The sequence below is a fragment of the Erpetoichthys calabaricus genome, chromosome 14 (assembly GCF_900747795.2).
Source record: "Erpetoichthys calabaricus chromosome 14, fErpCal1.3, whole genome shotgun sequence".
NCBI classification, from domain to species: Eukaryota; Metazoa; Chordata; class Cladistia; order Polypteriformes; family Polypteridae; genus Erpetoichthys; species Erpetoichthys calabaricus.
This window is the reverse complement of record NC_041407.2, coordinates 94,893,624-94,915,324: the sequence shown is the minus strand read 5'-3', so window position 1 is coordinate 94,915,324 and position 21,701 is coordinate 94,893,624. Positions and strand designations below refer to the sequence as shown.

Genomic DNA, 21,701 nt, shown 5'->3' with positions numbered 1-21,701 from the left:
TTCAGGTAACATTTCATACAAAAATGCGTCACGTTGTTTCTGGACACCCAAAACTGAAAAGAGGACCCACACCTCCAGTCTAATGTTAGTAATTATTGATATTCAACCACTAAGGGGGGGAGCCTTAGATCTAATGTTACGCAATCCTGATGCTCAAAACTCGGAAGAGTAACCACACCTCTACTGTAATGTTAGTAATGCTAACTGTACAGAGACCCAACCATTGCCTCCAATCTAATAAATTATGAAGCAGAGTCAATGAGTTTAATATTTTCTCAGTTTTCTGATAGTCCACAAGTCTTAGGCAGTCTGCTAAAATAGTTTCAGGTCTTTAAATGTACAATTCTTTTTCTAGTGGTTAACTGTGGGAGACGTAAGATTAATTTTATTAGTAATTTGTTTTGTTTGTATTTCAGTCACTTTCATGTATGTTACTGTTGAAATGTTTACAGTTTCACTTTTGTAAATACTGTGGTCGTGTTCCCTTTAATTTAGGTGGCGTGAAATATGCCTTACTTCATTAAATATCAGATTAACATGAATGTATCGGCTCTTCTCAAAATGTCTTCCTTCAGACAATCCCTGTGCTTATTGTGTTGTTCATGGATGTGCTTAATGTGGTTTGACCCAAACTGCCAGACTGTGCTGTGAAAGTGAGCTTGCTTATTTTTTAAAGAAAACGTTATTGTGAACATTTGTCTCCCAAGAGTTGTTTGATTTGCTCTTATTTTGTCCGAGTCTAGCCTGCCTTCAAGGAGATCTAGCAACCTAACAGTTCAACTGCAGTTTTCTATTGCTGTGTGTCTGCAATATAATTACATTTTTACTTGCATGTTCCCTACAGACTAGTAATAGTAGTACAATACCAACAACATGTAAAAAAGAAGACAGTTGGTACAGCATCGTACTGATGAAAAAAAGAAACAAAACAGTACAACAAGAAAATAAGAACAGCTGTGAAGGTTAACCGTTGTCTTGCAGTCCTTCAGAATCTTGTGAGACCACCATTTGCAGCCATCACCTTTTGACACCCCTGGTCCATGAAGCCAATGAGCTGTTGATTCTACATTGGTGGGATGTTATTACAACCCTGCAAAACAGATGGAGGGTTACATCTCCAGGCGTGCCATAGGTCAGTGTTTCTCAACTTTTTGGTGTGGTGATCCATGTTTTTCCCCATATATGTTTTTGTTTTGCAGAGCCACCTACAGCCTATCCCAGCAAGGTGCAGAAATAATCCGTGGCCAGGGCAACAGGCCATCGCCAGATGAACACACACATATTACAGGCATCGCCAGTCTACCTAACCTGCATGCTTTTGGGTGGAAACCTACATTGACACAGGGAGCACTTGGCACTCAGACCCCAAATTCCTTGTTGTCTGTCAGCAGTGCTACCACTATGTCACCCTATACAGTCATATGAAAAAGTTTGGGAACCCCTCTTAATTCTTTGGATTTTTGTTTCTGATTGTCTAAGCTTTCAAAGTAGCAACTTCCTTTTAATATATGACATGCCTTATGGAAACAGTAGTACTTCAGCAGTGACATTAAGTTTATTGGATTAACAGAAAATATGCATCATAACAAAATTAGACAGGTGCATAAATTTGGGCACCCCAACAGAGATATGACATCAATATTTAGTTGAGCCTCCTTTTGCAAATATAACAGCCTCTAGACGCCTCCTATAGCCTTTGATGAGTGTCTGGATTCTGGATGGAGGTATTTTTGACCATTCTTCCATACAAAATCTCTCCAGTTCAGTTCAATTTGATGGCTGCTGAGGATGGACAGCCTGCTTCAAATCATCCCATAGATGTTTGATGATATTCAAGTCAAAGGACTGTGACGGCCATTCCAGAAGATTGTACTTCTCCCTCTGCATCAATGCCTTTGTAGATTTCGAACTGTGTTTTGGGTCATTGTCTTGCTGGAATATCCAACCCCTGTGTAACTTCAACTTTGTGACTGATGCTTGAACATTATCCTGAAGAATTTGTTGATACTGGGTTGAATTCATCCGACCCTCGACTTTAACAAGGGCCCCAGTCCCTGAACTAGCCACACAGTCCCACAGCATGATGGAACCGCCACCAAATTGGACAGCAGGTAGCAGGTGTTTTTCTACTCAATTTTTGTCTCATCAGTCCAAAGCACTTTGTTCCAAAATTAATCTGGTTTATCTAAATGAGCATTTGCATACAACAAGCGACTCTGTTTGTGGCGTGAGTGCAGAAAGGGCTTCTTTCTCATCACCCTGCCATACAGATGTTCTTTGTGCAAATTGTGCTGAATTGTAGAACGATGTACAGATACACCATCTGCAGCAAGATGTTCTTGCAGGTCTTTGGAGGTGATCTGTGGGTTGTCTGTAACCATTCTCGCAATCCTGCGCATATGCCGCTCCTGTATTTTTCTTGGCATGCCAGACCTGCTGGGTTTAACAGCAACTGTGCCTGTGGCCTTCCATTTCCTGATTCCATTCCTTATAGTGGAAACTGACAGTTTAAACCTGTGAGACAGCTTTTTGTAGCCTTCCCCTAAACCATGAGACTGAACTGAACAATCTTTGTTTTCAGATCTTTTGAGAGTTGCTTTGAGGATCCCATGCTGTCAGTCTTCAGAGGAGAGTCAAAGGGAAGCACAACTTGCAATTGACCACCTTAAATACCTTTTCTCATGATTGGCCACACTTGTCTATGAAGTTCAAGGCTTAACGAGTTCATCCAACCAATTTGGTGTTGCAGGTAATCAGCATTGAGCAGTTACATTGCATTCAAATCAGCAAAATGACAAGGGGACCCAAATTTTTGCACAGCCAGTTTTTCACATATGATTTAATTTCATACAACTAAATACTGCTTCACTAAAAATCTTTGTTCGGAAAACACCCCAGTACTCAGATCTTTCTAGGAAATGAAAGACATACCACTGTTATCTTTTTTGTTGAAAGTAGAGTCAATTATTATGCAGGCTGAGAGGGGTTCCCAAACTTTTTCATATTACTGTTATTATTATGAGACCATTGAATAACCTTATGACTTGGCAAGAAAAACTGCCCCTTAATTCTTGAATCTAGGGGTGTGAGGGCTCGTGGTCCCAAACAAAGTAGGATACCTGCCATTTTTAATAACACAGCTCGCCTTTATAAGACGGCACATCTTGTATGTTGTATGTCCTGAGCAGAAGGGCTGGGTGTGCTTGTAATATTCTGAGCCAGCGTTGCCACCTCTGCAGTGCTTTGTGGGCCTGAGCCAATCAGCTGAGATACCCGGATGTTATACAGCCAGTGATGATTAACTCCACTGTGCACTTGTAGAAGGTAGTAAGCATAGATGATGGCATCTGGGATTTCCTCAGACATCTATGGATTAATAGCATTGGTGGGCCTTGACTGCAGCCAAGATACAGACAGGTCTGTAATTATTTGGACAGTGTATGTGCTGTTTACAAAAGACATACTTTGTGCTGTTTACAAAAGACATACTTTGTATACATGGTCCCTTTAGTTTCAGGGGCTCAAAAGTACTTGGACAAACTGACATAATCATAAATATAATGATCAATTTCAATATTTGGTTGAAAATCCTTTACTGTCAATGACTGCCTGAAGTCTGAACCCCTGGCCTTCTCCAAGTGCTGTGCTGGGTTTCCACCCTACTGTTGCTTTGCCAGGCCTTTACTACAGCCGTGTTCAGGTGCTGTTTGTTCGCTGGACTTTCTGACATCAGTTTTATCTTCAGCAAGTGAACTGCATCTCCAGTTGCGCTGAAGTCAGTTGTTTGACTTGGCCAATGAGTTTGTTATCGCAGTATGTTTTGGCTCATTATCCATCTGTACTGTGAAGCATTGTCCTATCAGTTTTGCAACAACTGGCTGAATCTTGGCAGACAGTATAGCCCTGTACACTTCAGAATTCATCCTGTTACTTCTGCCAGCGGTCATATCATCAATGAACACCAGTGACTGATGTCCATTGGCAGCCATGCATGATCAGGCCATAACACGACCTCCACCATGTTTCACTAATGATGTAGTATGCTACAGATTATGGGCCGTTTCCTCTCTTCTCCATACTCTTTTCTTTCCAACATTCTGGTATTCCAATTATTCCAAAACTGGACAAGCTTTTAAAAAATGTTTTCTGGCAAAGTTTAATCAGTCATTCCTGTGCCTGAGTTTTACCAGTGGTTGCTGAAGTCTATGAGCAGCTTCTTAGTTTAGAAGAATGCTCTCTTAGCACTACTCACATTCTTTTTTATCTTTTAGAATTTATTGGCCACTTTTGCCTATCAAAGGTAGCCACCTGAGAACATATTTTCACTGTGTTAGTATCTGCTTTTTTTGTCACATAATATAAGAGGTATAGTGCCACACTGGTTTACCGTTGTCAGTATTCAGTTCCTGACCTGCTGGCTGACTAAGTGCCATTTGCGTGTTTTCCCTTTGTTCTCGCAGGTTTCCTCTTGTTACTCTTTACTTCCTAGAACATTCAATAGCACTCCATGTCAAGTGAACGGGCACATGAATATATCCTGCAATGGCCTGGCATCCCTGTCTATTTCTCTTTTGTTGTGTTAAACTTCTGTCTATGCTCTTACCTTTCAAGATTAGTGGTTTATTGTGACAGTGCATTGTTGTAAAATTGTGGGCTGTGTGAAAAGTTAACAAACACAACATGGAAAAAGAAATCATATTAAGGTATTTATTAGTTGAAATAAGAGTAGTAAAAAATAGCTTTATAACCTCACAATACTTTGCACATTCATAGAAAGGAATATAAATGGCTCGGCTGGTAATTTTCAGAATTAATGATGGATAATAATGAGCCCAAAATTAGTTTCTATAAACAATACATCTTCGGCATAAGGAAGTCAACTAAACAGCTTCATACACTTAACAGGGTGAATTAAACAATCAGCATGTTGTATTTTTATTATCAGTGCAATCAATGCTTCAACATCATCTATATTTAAGTATACTTTCATTATTCATTTCACTTTCCAGGTGGTTATTTATAACAAACCTTAGTTCCAATCAATATTTGCTCCTTCGTAAACTTTATTTTTCTGAGTATATACAGGAGGCCACAAGGTGGCACTGTTGCATAACTAAGAGTGCTATATCTGTGCACCATGGCCACAATTGTGAGAAGCTTTGAGCACTTAGCCTTAATGAACATCATTCTCATTAGAGTGACCACCAGAATATTACATATACTGTACTGTCGTTTAAAGCCACGAACATACCGCAGTTTGTTTTCCTCTTAATGCAACACATCACTGTCTCTGCTGAACAGCCCGGACTCCCCATGCCAACCAAGTCTTCACATGGTGTAAATGAGCTCCTCTTGTAACATAAAGGTGATCTTAGCGAATGCAAAGTCACTCGTATATGACTAACCATCAGAGAGTAAGCAGGATACATAAATATTTATAAAGGTGTGAGTTGAATTTCAAAATCCTCTTTTCTGCAGTTAATGGAAGTCAAATTTGCAACTGTTCCTTTTTTGGCTGTCAAGTTTGGCACGCTACAATAGGACAAAATGGACCGTACTCTCAGACAGCAAACGTGGTGGTTGTGTCTGTATCCATGGCTAGCGAGGATCTCTTCTGCTTGCAGGATGTGTAGCGGAACAGCTGCTGCTGGCTGATACAGCCGATTTCCTTTAGGAGCCGAACTAGGTCATTGCGAAACTTCACGCCAATGAACGCGTACAGGATCGGGTTCAGGCAGCAGCGCAGGAAGGCGAGACTTTTGGTGATATCTTCGGCAATGTCCATTTTCTTTTCGTACTCACAGTTTGTGTTGTTCTTGAAGGACATGGAGATGGTTCTCATTAGCATGACTCCATTGTACGGCAGCTGAAAAGCAAGAAATATCAGGACCACGGCAAAGATGACTTTGATGGCCTTGTTTTTCTCAAAGTTGCGGGCCTGAAGCAGTGTCCGAATAATTACAAAGTAGCAGAAGCACATCACCAGTAAGGGGAGCATGAAGCCCACAGTTATCTGGCCTATGTGAAGCCATACTTTAAGGTTGACAAGATTTTCTGATGTATGCATGCAGATATTAACATTGTTTCTTTGCTGAACACCACTGTGCACAAGGTCAGGCATGGCAAACAGGAAAGCCATGATCCACAGGCAAATGCTGGACACTTTGCTGTAATAGATTACCTTAGACCGGCGCCCGTGGGCTGAGGTTGCATGGGCAATGGCATAATAACGATCCACACTAATGCACATGAGCAACAGCATCCCACTAAAGAAGCTCAGCTTGTAAATACAGAAGACCATTTTGCAGGACCCCGAGCCAAAGACCCAGCCGATGATGTAACTGGAAGCCCAGAAGGGAAGGGTGAGGACAAAGAGAATGTCAGCAATAGCCAAGTTCAGCAAATAAATGTCCGTCATGGTCTTTAGCCTATTGAAGTAGATGTAAGTAAGAATCACCATCATGTTTCCTATAAACCCCAAGAGGCAGATGATGGTGTAGATAATGGGTAAAAACCAAGCCCTGAAACTGCGGACATCTCCTTTTTGGCACTCAAGCGCATACTGGCTGTAGTCGATAGTGCTGGAGCTGGTGTTCTGCTCGTCTTCATAATCAAAAGTAGTCCATGCGTCTTCTGACCCACAAACCTGCAAGACAAAGATGGGCACACATTTAATTCCAGAACAAAGTGTTAAATGAGTAGTCTGTCACAAGGAGTTGGACCCCACAGGGTAGAAAGTAGGAGGTCACACTAGAGAGAGACCGCTTGGAACATACAAAGCGGTCAACTGAACCAGTGCACCTCTAGCTTTGGAGTGGAAGAGTTAGTAAGTTGACATGACATGAATCTATGAGACCGTTTGCCTACCATTTATCAAAGTTGCACTTCAACATATACATGACCAAGTGTAGATCACCTTCTGACATACTGTAGTTATTTTAACTTATGTGACTTGCTTGGGTAAACCTGAGGCATCAGAATTTGAAAAGGTAACCTCGTGGGTCATATCTGAATCTGCTATGTCATGTTGGTGGTGTAATCATCTGACAATTAATGTCCAATCAACAGAAACTCATTTCCTGCATCCATCAGCCATGCTATCAATCGTTGCAATGTGAGAACAGGATGATGGCCGGCGGCGTCTAGCCGTTGACGGAGTTCCAAAAAAAAAAAAAAGAAGAAAACGTTCCCCACGGTTGTGAATTGAGTTGAGCGGCTTTTTTATTTTATGTAAGTTTCCGAATACTAAGAAGTGAACGCTTTTATAAGTGCAAATTAAAACAGAATGTTAAAAAAAGGATTACGGATTTGGCCGACACCTTTATCCAAGGCAACTTACCAAACAAGGACTCTGTACGTTTCTCTTTTTTTTTTAAATACATGTGGCACACCAGCAGGGGAGATGACTTGTTCAGAGTCACACTGCCAACTAGAAGAGGCCCCAAACTAGCACCCTTGTGCTTTCACGTCTAAAACCTTAGCCATTATACTCCACTGCCTGACTAAACACAGGAATATCAGTGGCTGATGAATGTTTGGGAAGCCCAGCGAATTTCCAAATCCCACCACAGAGCTGTCCATCTCTCCTTCTGTTAGTCTTTTTCACTTGTTATGTACGCTTCTTCCATCCAATGGTGCTCTCTCTGTACTAAATTGCTCTTAATGATCACTATGGGCCCACAAAGGATGCCACTGCTTTTCTGCATTTGGTAGCCAAGTGTTAGGAGATGTTGGGTAAATCCTGATGTAACCGAAGTGTGACCCTTATCAGACACCCCAGAGACAAGAAGGCAGATCTCACACTGGACTCTGATTTTAAACTTTGCTCTCAGAAAAAGTTATTACAAACTCCTGGTGGGTTTTCTGTGTTTTTCCCCTGTAATTCCCTATTGATCATCAGAAGGGATATGAGGGATGAGAGGGATGTGAGGGATAAGGAGACTGTGGAAGATTGTGGATTCACTTCCCGGTTCCTCCCTGTGTGGATAGCGCTTTGAGTACTGAGAAAAGCGCTATATAAATGTAATGATTATTATTATTATTATTTTGTTGGGTCTTATTAGCTGTTGTTACCATATACATAGCTGGTAAATGATAAGATGTTTCTCAATTTCAACATCTCAGGCTTGTGTGACACTCCTATGTTACATTTGACTGTCAGCTTTATTGGTGGAGTTGAAAAGCTCATAGTTTGTAATGTTTCCAGTTTTGCTACGGCCTTTTGCACTATTTAAGGGGTCTTATGTACCTCCATTCTGTGTGAGGATGTGGACATTGAAAAGCACTCACCATATAAAAGATACTGAGTGATGTACATATACAGTAAGGAAATGGGCTGCCTGTTTATTCATGTTTTTTAAACTGTTTATAGGACTCCAAGGAAACAAGCCTCGGAGAACAAGAAGGGTCTAAAAAGGTCCAAAAGAGGAAGCATTCCTTGTTACGCATCACATCTTTTAAGGTAAGAGGAACTAAGAGGGCCAGGAGTTCCCTGCTGTGCATCAGATCAGTTGAATTTTTTGGATTGTGTGTCTCTCACAGTTCGGGGAGAGTGCAGAAACCTTAATATTGTCCAGCCCAGGTACACTGAATGGCCACTCTGGTTCAGATACCCTGGAGAGGAGAGATCATTTATCATTCAACTGCCAGACAGTGTTCAGAAGCCATTAAGAAGGCTAACAGAATGTCAGGTTATATAGCGCCCTGATGTGTGGAGTACAAGTCCAAGGAGGGTCTGCTCAAGCTTTATAACACACTGGTGAGGTCTCATCTGGAGTGCTGGGTGCAGTTTAGGTCTCCAGGCTACAAAAAGGACATAGAAGCACTAGAGAAAGTCCAGAGAGGAGCAATGAGGCTGAGTTTAGGACTACAGGCAATGAGTGATGAGGAAAGATTACAAGAGCTGAGCCTTTACAGTTTGAGCAAAATAAGATTAAGAGGAGACACAACTGAAGTGTTTAAAATTATGAAGGCAATCAGTCCGGTCGATCGAGACAGTGACTTTAAAAAGAGTTAATGAAGAATACAGTGACACAGATTGAAACTTGTTAACGGTAAATTTCAAACAAAACATTAGGAAGTTTTTCTTCGCACAGAGAGCCATAGACACTTGGAAAATGACCAAGTAGTGTTGTAGACCAGAGGACTTTAGGGACTTTCAAAACTCGACTTGATGTTATTTTGGAAGAATTAAGTGGATAGGGCTGGTGAGCTCTGTTGGGCTGAATGGCCTGTTCTTGTCCAGATTGTTATAATGTTCTAATTCATTCAGCACTCGTCTTATCTGTCATTGATCTAACACTGATGATCTGCAATCATCTAGCATTCAGTACTTCTCTTATGCTGTACCATTATTTGAACACCTGCTCCATTTCTCACTTGCATAGTCAAAGTCACTGACAACCCCCCATCTTGTGATTTATGCTCTAATTTTGTGATTCAAAGAAGCACATCAAAAGCGTGAATAACAATGTATGGTTCACATTTACAAGAATCAGATAAAAGGCTTCAGTGAGTGTGGTTTGTCAAGAGCTTTGCACATTAGGAAAGATGCACCTGCCCATTTCCGCCACTACCTGATACTTTCACATGATACCACTGAACAAATCCTTGCAAGCATGACCTTAAGCACGCTGTAAATTCCCTTCTTTAAGGATAAACAATGTTTTTTAATCTGAATCGGCCATGTAGGAAGCTTCCGTCTCTGTGACAGTTTTGGAAATTAATCTTTCAGAAGGCAACACACACTGAGCACTGCAGACTAACGGAATGAAGAGCGAGGCTAGTAATCAAGTGTGATGGGCATCAGTAATCAGTCATGTAATGCAGATGGACACGGTGACTTTTAGACTGTAAATGATCACCCCCAGCATTTTGGAGCTGTGATATAAATTAAGTAAAGATGACATTGTGATGCAGTGATCTATAAATGAAGTCAACACCCCCCCAACCCCCGCCATCTCTGTAAGGTGCTACTGTATGGTAAAGAGTTTCAAAATGAAGCAAGTCTGAGTACATGTCTTGTCATTACAATGTCAGTTGTGTGGAATTTGATCGAGTGAAGTTCACACCAAAGAAATTTAAGGACGAGGGTATCACAACTTGCAGTTAGATACTATTATGAAATCTGGTAGACCTGTTCTTTACTGACCAGCACCGTTCACCAGAGAGTGCGCAGAAGGAGAATGGAGTGTGAGGGGTCAGAGGAGATCTTAGTTTTGCTTTAAATTTCAGTTAATCTGGATATTAAAACAGTTAATTTAGATATTACTAAACATCTGTTAGGTTTTAGAAGGAAACAAAAATAGGCCCTCAAAGGCCTTCAAAACCATAAATGGACACCTTACTGACCACCTGTGAGAAGAGTGGGTTTCACACATCATGATTACAGTTGACAAGAGCTTTCCATAGCAGGGGTCTTAATGATAGAACGGTAAAGGATAGGTCTTGGCCAAAAGAAAAAAAAACAAATCCTCAAAATATCACCTAGAAGATGCACAGATTTGTTTTGGAAGTTCTATGCTGCAGGTGAGAATACTGGGGCTCACCTTGTTCTGTACTTTAGAAGGATGTATGGTGCACACCAAACACTGCACATCCTTTCCAATATTAAGTATGTTGAAGGTGCCCTCATGTTTTGTGTTGACTTTCCACAGTTATTTTGTCATGCCTAACGGAACAAATAATGGGGCACAACACAGAGAAATTAACCTTGGGTTAGAGGTTTGTGTTTCAGCCAGACAAAGACGCAGTGCACATTGGCAGGACCATACTTATACAGTAGCTGAAAGTAAAGGAAATAAAAGGGCAGCCCAAGACATGGCCTTAGTCCTGAAACATCTCTGATGAAACCTCAAAGTCACCACCCATCACCTTTCCCTTAATTTACTTGGCTCAGCTAGAACAATTTTAGAAAGTGGGAGAAATGGGTAAAGTTGTTGTTTGAGCAACACAGATGCTTCCCAGAGGATGTATGTTTAAAAAGATGACATTTCAGTTTCTAAATTTTAGTTATTTTTGGGACTTACCCGGGGAAGAAAAATGTGTGACTCACAAAGAAAAATTCCCAAATGAATGCATTAAAACTACAGGCTGGGAAGCTTTTAAATGTGAAAGAAAAAGTGCAGGGGCCTTAGCAGTCTTCCAAGGCAATATACAAAGTCACCATTCGCAGAGATGCAGTGTCAGCTACATGTTACTAGCTACTTTAGTGGGATGGCTCTCCATCCAGGGCTGTTTTCTACATTGTGTCCCATTCTTCTGGTGTAGGCTCTGGCTCCTCACAGCCCTAAAGTGATAAAGGGGGTATTGGACTATGACACCATTTTTATTAACAGCTGAGTGAGTGAGGGAAACATGGCAAGATGAGAGACAAGTGTGGAGTGTACACTAGAAATGTATCAAACAGTAAAAGAGATAGATAGATAGAAAGGCACTATATAATTGATAGATTGATAGATAGAATTGAAAAGCACTATATAATTGATAGATTGATAGATAGATATGAAAGGCACTATATGATAGATAGATAGATAGATAGATAGATAGATAGATAGATAGATAGATAGATAGATAGATAGATAGATAGATAGATAGATTTATTACTTTATTTGTTCTATCTTTTTACAGGAGCTCAGTAAATTAATGTGGGTGTAAATCAAAACCTGTGCTAAGTTAGCCGATGGTGCTCTGTATTCATGTATTGTACTGACTGGTTGCAGAGACCTGTAATGAGCTTTGGTGGTGGATTCTGTAATATTAGTTGTGCTACCCACGTAAAACGGGTTGAAATCTAAGTAATCAACAGAGACATCCATGTTAACGTTTGCAGTGCACACAGCGCAATGCAGATGTCTCTGTTACAGTATATGCCAATTGGTATGGGATTCGTATCTAATGTTTGTGAAGCACAAGTTTTGGGATAACAGAGACACAGACAGGCACTCAGACCCTAATCCTTTTCTTAAGGTGGATTGTGGTAATATAGCTCTGTATTCAGCATAGCAATACATTGAATTCAGTTATATCACAGAGATCTCCCTGTAATGAGAGCTAAGAGAGGCCTGTAACTGGCACAGTTAAAATCTGGAATTAAATGTCTGAAATCAGTTGTCTGGTGTTTATAATCATCGGTCACAGCAGATTGTATTCAGCCACCAGACAGACCTAAATGTAATCAGTTGTAAGGGGCGGTAGGGGGGCGGGGGGTCTCTAAACAGCTAGTGGATGGTGTCGTGTAGTCAGGCATCATTAGGATAATGGGCCATGTGATGGACCTCTGTAATCATTGTTGCTGTCGATCTCTGATGAGCTTGTGTGGTAGATACTGTACTATTGTGGCAGCAGAGATATGTAGTTCAGGTATATACAGTGCCCTCCAAATGTTTGGAACAAAGACATATTTCTTCTTGATTTGCCCCTCTGTTCCACATTTTAAAATTACAAATCAGACAATTCAGATGTGATTAAAGTACACATTGCAGACTTTCAAGTTATTTGCATACATTTCAGTCACACCGTGTAGAAATGTGTAGTGTCTTACAGCATTCTACCTTTAACATAACAGAGAAATGCTGCAAGGTAAGTCCTTTATTGCACAACTAGTTTTCTTAACTTGCTCAGATTCCTGAGAGAGCTTTCTATCAATGCGCATACACACATGTCATGGTTTACAGTATATATACCCAACAAAAAGTAGATCTGTTAACACAATATATAACAACTCCTTGTCTATTGTTATGGTTAAAATATTTGTTGACAATATTTTTTTTGATACAACCTCAGTGCTGCGTGGTTATATATTGTGTTAATGGATCAACTTTTTCTTTGGTTTGTATACTGATAAATGTGATGTGTGTGTATCTGCATTGATAGAAAGCTCTCCCAGGAATCAGAGCAAGTTAAGAAAACTACTTGTGGAATAAAGAGCCTACCTTGCAGCGTTTCTCTTTTTGTTAAAGGTAGAATGTTGTAAGACACAACAAAATGACACTTTTTTGACATGGTCTCCCCCCATTTCAGGGCACCATAATGTTTGGGACAATTGGTGCCACAGGAGTTTGTGATTCCTCAGGTGGGTTTCGTTGCTTTATAACATACCTCAGCTGGCTTCTACTCTTTGGAGTCTGTAGTTCAATATGAGGACAAGAGCTGTGCCATTGAAAGTCAAAGAAGACATCATGAGGCTGACAAACAAGAATAACATCAGTAAGACTTTAGGATGACCCAGATCAACTGTCTGGAATATCATGAAGAAGAAAGAATGCACTGGTGAGCTCAGTAATTGCAAAGGGACTGGTAGGCCCACGAAGACAACCACTGCTGATGACAGAAGAATCCTCACTATGGTCAAGAAAAAGCCCCAGCCGCCTGCCTGACAGATCATAGACAGTCTTCAGGGGGTAAATGTGGTCATGTCAGGGATGACAATCAGCAGAAGACTTCATGAACAGAAATCCAGACGCCACACTGCAAGATGCAGACCACTAGTTAGCCAAAAAAATAGGATGGCCAGATTACAGTTTGTGAAAAAGGATTTAAAAGAGCCTGCAGGATTCTGGAAGAAGGTCTTGTGGACGGACGTGATGAATATGAACCTCATCAGAGTGATGGCAAGAGCAAAGTGTGGAGACCAAAAGGAACTGCTCAAGAGTCAAAGCAGACCACCTTATCTGTTAAACATGGTGCTGGGTTTGTTATGGTTTGGGCATGAATGGCTGCCACAGGTCCTGGCATATCTCTTCATTGATGATGAACTGCTGAGTGCAGCGGCACAATGAATTCTGAGGTGCAGAGAAACATCTGATCTGCTCGAGTTCCAGTAAATGTCTCCAAACTCAAGAGGACGGCACTTCATCCAACACCACGATGATGATCCATACATACTGCTGAGGAAACACTGGAATTTTGTAAAGGTAAAAATGGAAAATTCTTGAATGGCCAAGCCAGCCACCTGATTTAAATCCAGTTGAGCAGGCCTTCCATATGCTGAAGAAAAAACTTAAGGGGACAACCAACAAAACAAGCAGTAGCTGAAGATGGCTGAATTAGAGGCCTGGCAGAGCATCGCCTGCTGACGTCTATGAATTGCATGCCAGGGATATGTGACAAAGTCCTAAATATGACGGCTTTAATAGACCTGCCACTGCTGTGTCCCAAACATTATGGGGACCTTGTAGCAAAAGTGTTGTCATTTCTGCATGGTGGGACCGAAATGTAAGCAAATACTCAAAAATAAAAGTCTGCAATGTGCACTTTAATCACAATGTCTGAATTATTTAATTTGTAATTTCCGAGTGTGGAGCAGAGGGGTAAATCAGGGAAAAATGTATCTTTCTTTGTCCCAAACATTATGGAGGGCACATTATATAGTCATGTGACAGTGGCAATAGGGATCTTTATTCAGGCATAGTCAAAATCAGTAATGGAGATTTGTAATCAGTTGTTTAGCGGCAGAGATCTATAATCAGAGATGATGGCAGTCTGCATTCAGTCATTTGGCAGTGACCATTAATCTATCATAACGGAGATCCGTAATAAACTAACTGATGATGCTCTGTAATCAGACGTATTCAAGATCCGTAACGGAGATGTTACTTCACTGCTACTAGTGATCTATAATGAGAGTGATGGATTCTGTATCAGTTTGTCAATTGGGATCTATAATTAGTCGCTCCGTGGAGTGCCGTGACTGTGAAGTCATCACTTCAGCAGACCTTTGTAATCGTGTATGCAAGAAGTTAAAGTGGACATTGTTGTCATCGGAGTTGTTAAATGAGTAGAATGTGAACTTACCTTCACTAGGATCAGAAGCTGAAGGACCACAGGGAGAAACATCTGGGTTCCTGCAAAAGGAAGCAGCAAGAGGAGACTTTGTCAGGTGGTGTGCCATATCACATAGCGGGGCTAAAACCAATTTGGGTAATGACCTGAGGCTTTGGACCATTTGGGTTACTCTGGTTTAGTTGTGCCCACGTGACACCACTGGCAGGTGTGACCCTATCCAGGTGCATCCTCATTTGTTTATTTCTATGGCGTTTTACGTTTTTTCAACAATAAAATCATTTGGGATGGATGTCTTTTTTTTATCACATTAAGCAGTGCTTCCTTAAAAGGACAAGGTTCGGATCGTGCATCTGTAACAATAAGGTGTAACTCTGAACATTTTGCGTTGTGGTTTTTGATATTCTCCCCTTGAGCATTTTTTTTAAACAAACATGGGTCCCTGATCTCCTGCTGAGGTTTTTGTGGCCCAGTCCTTCTGAAAAAAATAACAATTCTTTTTGATTTATTTTTTTTTTTACATTTTTTTGTTTTGTTCAGTCACCATGGAGTAGAAACTAGAATGCATGTTACGGAAAAAGCGACATTCAAAACAGGTTAGGGGGCGGCAGGTGGGTGGGGAGAGCTGCAAGGCACCACAAACAAGTGTGAACCTGTGTACCTTTCTGTTGTATGAAAAAAAAAAAGAAGAAATTTAAACAGTGGATGATGGGCACCCGCCCAAAGTTAGGGGGGCCGCCAGACATGAGCAACACATGTGGCTTTTCTGTGTGTATAAAATGAAGAGTGTGACATTTAAAACAGGGTTCAGGGTGGCACTTGGTTGGCACAAGCAGTTCAGTTCAGCCAATCACAGCTGATGTACTGAGGGGTGGCGGATGAAGACACACACTGGGCACACTGATGGTGGCATGGAAATGCTTATGCCCTGCTGCGTGTTTTGTCTTGTTAGATGTGTGATGCATACAAGCAAAAAACTCATTGTTTTACTTCATCATGCTCTCATGTAACTTCATTTTCTTTCCAAATAAAACAAACATACAGAATTTACTAAAAATGATGTGGCTTTACAAATTTCACCTCCACGTGCTTTATACTGTAGATTAATTGCTGTGGAAGAGCACTGCTGAGAACAGACGTCGATGGACATGAGCAGAGGAAGGGCTGCACTGGAGTTTCTCCGCTGGGATTGTCACAGATCTGTGCCTTTAGGGTCAGCCTGGTGTAGTGGCCGAGCCGGCTTTAGATTTCCATTCCCCTTGACCACCACAGGGTTTTAAATTCTGCAAACACTTTTCTTTTTTAATTTCTTATGATCGTTGGTGACCAGACAGTCATCCTGGAAGCTCCCAGAATGTTCCTTCAGCCCATTTAATGCACTCAATAAATCCAAACTGAGCCAGACTAACCAAACATAAGACCTCGGGCCATGCACATTTTATATATCTTAACATCCATAGAACCACTCAATTAAACTTAGGGAATTGGTGGTATGAGTTGAGTGTATCCCAGCAGCCTCTCACTCCAGATAAGAACCAAATCCTGGGCAGGACACCAGTGCATTGCAGGGATGTACAGAGCAGGTGACGACAGTGGCTTGTAATTTCAGGACAGTTCTACTCAGATTTCCTGTTAGAACCACGCTGATGTCGTGTGAGCACACATGCCTGCCTCCTGCTCTTTGTTAAAAAAAAGTGAGTAAAAAATGGCGTGGGTGACTCTACACCTGAGGAGGTTGTGCTAAACGGTGAAAAGATACACCAGTCTTTGAGAAGGAGACCCCGAGTGTGTGAAGGGGGACAAGTTCTCATCAGAATCAGACCCGCATTTATTGGCTAAGTATGCTGGCATACAAGGAATCTGATTATTTTATATGACTCTCCAGGTATAGTTACATGATAGACATGCACACGATTGAGAAGTACACACCTGAGATAAATAACAAACATTACAAAGATTTAGACGAGAAGAGGCCATTCAGCCCAATGAAACTCGCCAGTCTTATCCACGTAATTCTTCTAAAATAACATCAAGTCGAGTTTTGAAAGCCCCTGAAGTCCTCCTGTCTGCCACACTACCTGGTCACTTGTTCCATGTGTCTGTGGTGCTCTGTGTGTTTAAAAACATACTAATGTTTGTGCAAAATGTACCCATAACAAGTTTCTGTGTCCCCGTGTTCTTGATGAACTCATTTTAAAATCACCGCCTCGATCCACTGGACTAATTCCCTTCATAATTTTAAAAACTTCAATCACAAATAAGACAAAGAATGTACATTTTTGCATACAGAGTGGTGCCAGAAATACTGAAACAAATACTGAATTAAGCAATAGCCATACAGCCATAAGTCAGTCATTTTCTAACCCGTTTAGTCCTGATCAGGGTGGCAGGGGTGGACTGGAGCCTCTCCCAGTTAGAAACAAACCCTGGACAGGGTGCCAGTCCATCACAGGGTAAACACACACACACATCCCAAACACACAGCAAGGCCAATCTACCTAAGCTGCATGTCTTTGGACTGTGGGAGGAAACCCATGTAGACACGGGGAGAACATGCAGACTCCACATAGGGAGGACCCGGGATGTGAACCCTGGTCTCCTTACTGTGAGGCCAAATTAATACCTGTGAGCTTGATGGCCTGTGGAAAGCAACTCTTGTTACAGCTGCTAGTCTCTAACGCCTGGCAGATGAGAGAAGTTGATATCTATAAGTGCACAGCACTCTCTGTTATATACAGTGCCCCTCATCATTTTCTAAACTGCTTAATCCAGACTAGGATCACAATGGGGTGCTGGAACCTATCCCAGCTAGCACAGGGCACAAGGCAGGAACAAATCCTGTACAGGGTGCCAGTCCATCTCAGGACAAACACCAGACACATACAACAGGGCCAGTTTAGAGTCACCAATTCATTGAACCTGCATGTCTTTGGGAAGCAGGAGGAAACCCACACTGACACGGGGAGAACATGCAAACTCCACACAGGGAGGACCCGGGACGCAAACCCTGGTGTCCTTACTGCGAGGCAGCAGCGCTACCACAGCACCACCGTGCCTGTCATTATCTATCAGTTGTGTGTGTGTGTGTGTGTGTGTGAGGGGGGGCGGAGGTGACTTGTACACTCATATTTGCTTATGCTCATGTAATTAAGGCTGCAGTCCGGCTGTTTGGGTGTTTCTACGCATTCGGGGCACTTTCACTTGGATTCAGCCATTCTAAATCTGCAAGCTGATGAACTCCACACGTTATGGCTGGGGGTCTGCTACCCAAGCCTGACTAGGACCAAGAAGTTTTCATATAAACCTTTGTGGTTGGGTTGACTTCAGATTTGAGTCAAAATGATTTAGTATTATTTCATGCTTTAGGTTTGTTATCTATCATTGAAGAGAAATTTGTAACTCATTTTCCAGCCTGTCGGCTCACTTTCTGTTATCCGTGTGTAACATGGACAGGCTGAGGGTCAGAATTTAAGTTTAATGCACAAGAGAAAATGGTGATGTGCATACAAAACTGGTAGCAGAACTCTCACTTCTAGCAGTTTCTTTACAAAAGGCACTTTTTGAACAAAAAAAAAAAACATTCTGATTTGATGTGCCAACACATAATGATAAGTTGGTATTGCATGTTAGCAGTTGGTAATTCTTTAGGTGCTTCATCTTCCTGCAACATCAGGAAATATAAATATATGCTCATTGGAGGGGCTGCAACATCTTATCTGTTCATCAAACAGTTTTTGAATATTGCAGTCCCCCTAAGTTAACGTCAAATGTCCTCTAAAATTAGAAACACACAAACACAAGCAGGCAGTGATTTCTGCCCAGGATACTCTAATGTGACAAATCCTGCCCCAGAAGATGCCCGTTTGCCACTGTAGCCATTGCCCACCAAAATGTGTCTGAATGACTCTGCATCCACATATCAATTGAGAGTTGTATGTTTTTGAGAATCCTGGAGGAAAACCCACACTAACACGGGGAGAACAAGCAGACTCTATACAGGTGCCGATTTTGAACCCAAGACACGGACCACCACACCACCATGTGCTCCTCTTAAGTGAATTTTTTTTCTTTTTTAGTTGTAAATCAGTAAATGTGAAGCTGTGGTTGAAAGGTTTCAGTTTGTCCCACTTTGCGGTGCACTTTCCCTGGTATAACGGCAGCCATCTCATTTCAGACCCGTCACTTAAAGGGTTAATCTAAACCGCGAGAGAGCAGAGAGGCGTACAGCTGAGGCGCAGCTTGGCCATCTACCTCATCCCCCCCCAAGCCGATGTGGTCGGCAATGCAATGAAAAGGAAAGGCGAGAAATAAACCGAATGATAAGCCGGGGCTCATCTGGCTACTGCCGGACCTAAAAGTTAAATAATGAGGGGAAAAAAGCAGACAGGGGTCACCACCTTGAAAGCCAAGTATGCCAGCAGAGCTTAAGAAGAACAGCTACGAAAGGGCAGAGAAGGTCAAGAAAATAAAGGAGCACAGGAGCAAATGTTAGGAGAGAAGGTGACAGGCTTAATAACCTCCTTAGTAAAGGGGATGAGCGCAGAAATCAGGGGTGAGAATGGAGGAGCACCAGGACAAGGGGTCAAGGGCAGGGGATATAAAGGGACAGTAGGAAAACAGTGGGGGTCCAAAGTCACAGGAACACTAGTCAGGAGAGAAGGTGGCACTGAGGTCCAGGCAGGGCTGGCAGCATCGTTAAGGCGAATTAGACACTGACCTATGGCACAGATAATAAGTTGAGGGGTTGGAGGGGACCCTGCCACATGGGTTAGCTACCGAACAGTCAGTTGGCGTACTAATAACCTAGCACGGGCACTGGGTCCAGGTCAAGGTCAGCAGCAGTCTGGGGGATAGCAACCCCCCAGGGTGAAGAGGAATAAGAAACCACGATGAGAACAACAGTGATATGAGTGATAATGTAGAAGCTGAAGTCAAAGGACATAGTGACACAGAGGTCAAGGACAGGAGGCAGTCACAAAGTCAAGAGCATGGCGACACTGAAGGCAAAGGCAGCAGCAGAAATCATCACGATGGATGTCGGTGCTCTTTATTCATCCATTGCCATTCCCCACAGTTGTACATGTCTTTAAGGTGCTGTGTAAGGTGCTATATGATGAACATATTTCTGTCATTATAGGAACTGAACACTTAGTGAGCTAAGCATGTGTTGTTGTGGCTCAGCCATCACCGCCATAGAGGTCTCAGACCATAGGACGACGGTCCGCCAGTGATGCGTTTGGAGTGGGGTGCCCCCTGTTAAAATCGCACGTTGATCCCACTGAGATTTAAGAAGGCCACGCACATCATACAATGGAAAAGAAATCGTGACCACATTGGCAGCCCCTCTGTCAGCAGTGGACTCGGTGTATAGCAGAAAGTGTCAGATTGAACGACCGACGGAGGCAGGTAGTGTGGTCTACTCACCCAGGCTGCTGGCCATCCCTCGTGCTGCTTTGCTATACAGGAAGCCTCCGCCAGACGGGCTGCTCTCAAAACGGAAAGGAGTCTGTGGTGCCGCTCGCTGTGTGTCAGGCGCCGACTGTTGTGACTTTTGTGTGGCAGCACGCGTCTGAGTCTGGAGGAGGGACCTCCATGCTGAACTTGCACCGCGGCCGCCCACCCCTTCCAGTTTAGGTTGCCATCAGTGCACAGCCTGTCCACCCCTCTGATCCTGTGTTCACCAAACATTTAGTCCACATGCGGACATTTCACTAAAGCCGATGCTTACCCTTACTGTCCTACAATGTGGCTGTCATGCGTCCTGTCCACACACTGGTGCTGTTCATATTTCCCTCCCTTCTGACCTCTTCTTACCACATTGTCTTGTCCACATTCTCAAGTGTACTTCTCCAGTGACACCTGCCTATGGTCACCGTGCTACTCAGCACCTCCTCACTAAATTGTCCTCCCTATTCCATGTGGCTGGTGGGCACCCTGCCTGCTCTCTGCAGTGTCCTTATCCTCTGACTTCTGCCTGTGGTCGCCGTGCTACTTGTCCTCTCTGTACAGATTCCTTCTACCCATGCTATTGACCTAATGTCACCACACCATCTGCCCAACATTTTCTTGTCTAGCCAGTGGTCACCATCTTCCACATCCCCTCTCTGAAACGTCCTTGTTTCATTCTGCTTGTGGCCATCTTGCTTCCTATTCACATCCCCTCTCTGAAACGTCCTCGTTTCATTCTGCTTGTGGCCATCTTGCTTCCTATTCACACTCTGAGCGACACTCTTGTCTTCCACACTTGTGGTCACCGACCTGCCTATTAACTCTCTGAATGTCCTAATTGTACTCCATGCTTGTTTTTACTGATTGTCCATTTTTTACCTGTGCTCACCTTCCAGCCTGCCCATTCTCTGCTGTGTATTTCTCTTCCTGTTTCTGCCCTACATCTTGTCCACTTTGTGACAGTTCTCTGTGGCCAGTGCCACCCAATACAGTACTGTCCTCACTTGACCACTGTCCTACACATTTACTTCTGGACTGTGACCATTACACTTCGTGCCTACTCTAGTGTGCTTCACATTTCCTCCTGACCTGTTGTCACCTTTTTATCTGTCCATATCCTATGACTCTTGTCCGTGGTCACCGTGCCACACATCCCCTCATTTATTTATTCATGCCATTCCACTCTGACCTGTGGCTCTTCACCTGCAGTGTCCTTGTCCTCTGACTTTTGCTCTTGGTCACCAGACTGCTTGTCCTCTCTGTACTCGTACTACAGGCCTGATGTCCCCACGCCATCTTTTAGTCTGACAAGTGGTCATCGTCCTCCTCATTCCCTTTTTAAATGATCTCATTTCAGTCTGCCTGTGCCCGTCTTGCTTCCTGTCCCCCTTCAATCTTTCTTCTCCTTGTATGATAAGTTGTGGTCGCCCTGTCTTATTGTCTCTCCACGCTCTGAAGGGTCCTTTTTTTTC

General features: G+C 42.6%; 1 protein-coding gene across 1 annotated transcript; it reads right to left on the bottom strand.

Moving 5' to 3' along the window:
- Nucleotides 1-4,704: 4,704 nt before the first annotated feature.
- ccr7 (chemokine (C-C motif) receptor 7) lies at nucleotides 4,705-20,424 on the bottom strand. Its single transcript, XM_028819345.2, has 3 exons — nucleotides 20,206-20,424; nucleotides 14,794-14,843; nucleotides 4,705-6,646 (listed from the first exon to the last, which is right to left on the bottom strand). Exons 1-3 carry the CDS (start codon nucleotides 20,219-20,221, stop codon nucleotides 5,561-5,563), a joined length of 1,152 nt encoding a protein of 383 aa, XP_028675178.1. The 5' UTR covers nucleotides 20,222-20,424; the 3' UTR covers nucleotides 4,705-5,560.
- Nucleotides 20,425-21,701: the final 1,277 nt, after the last annotated feature.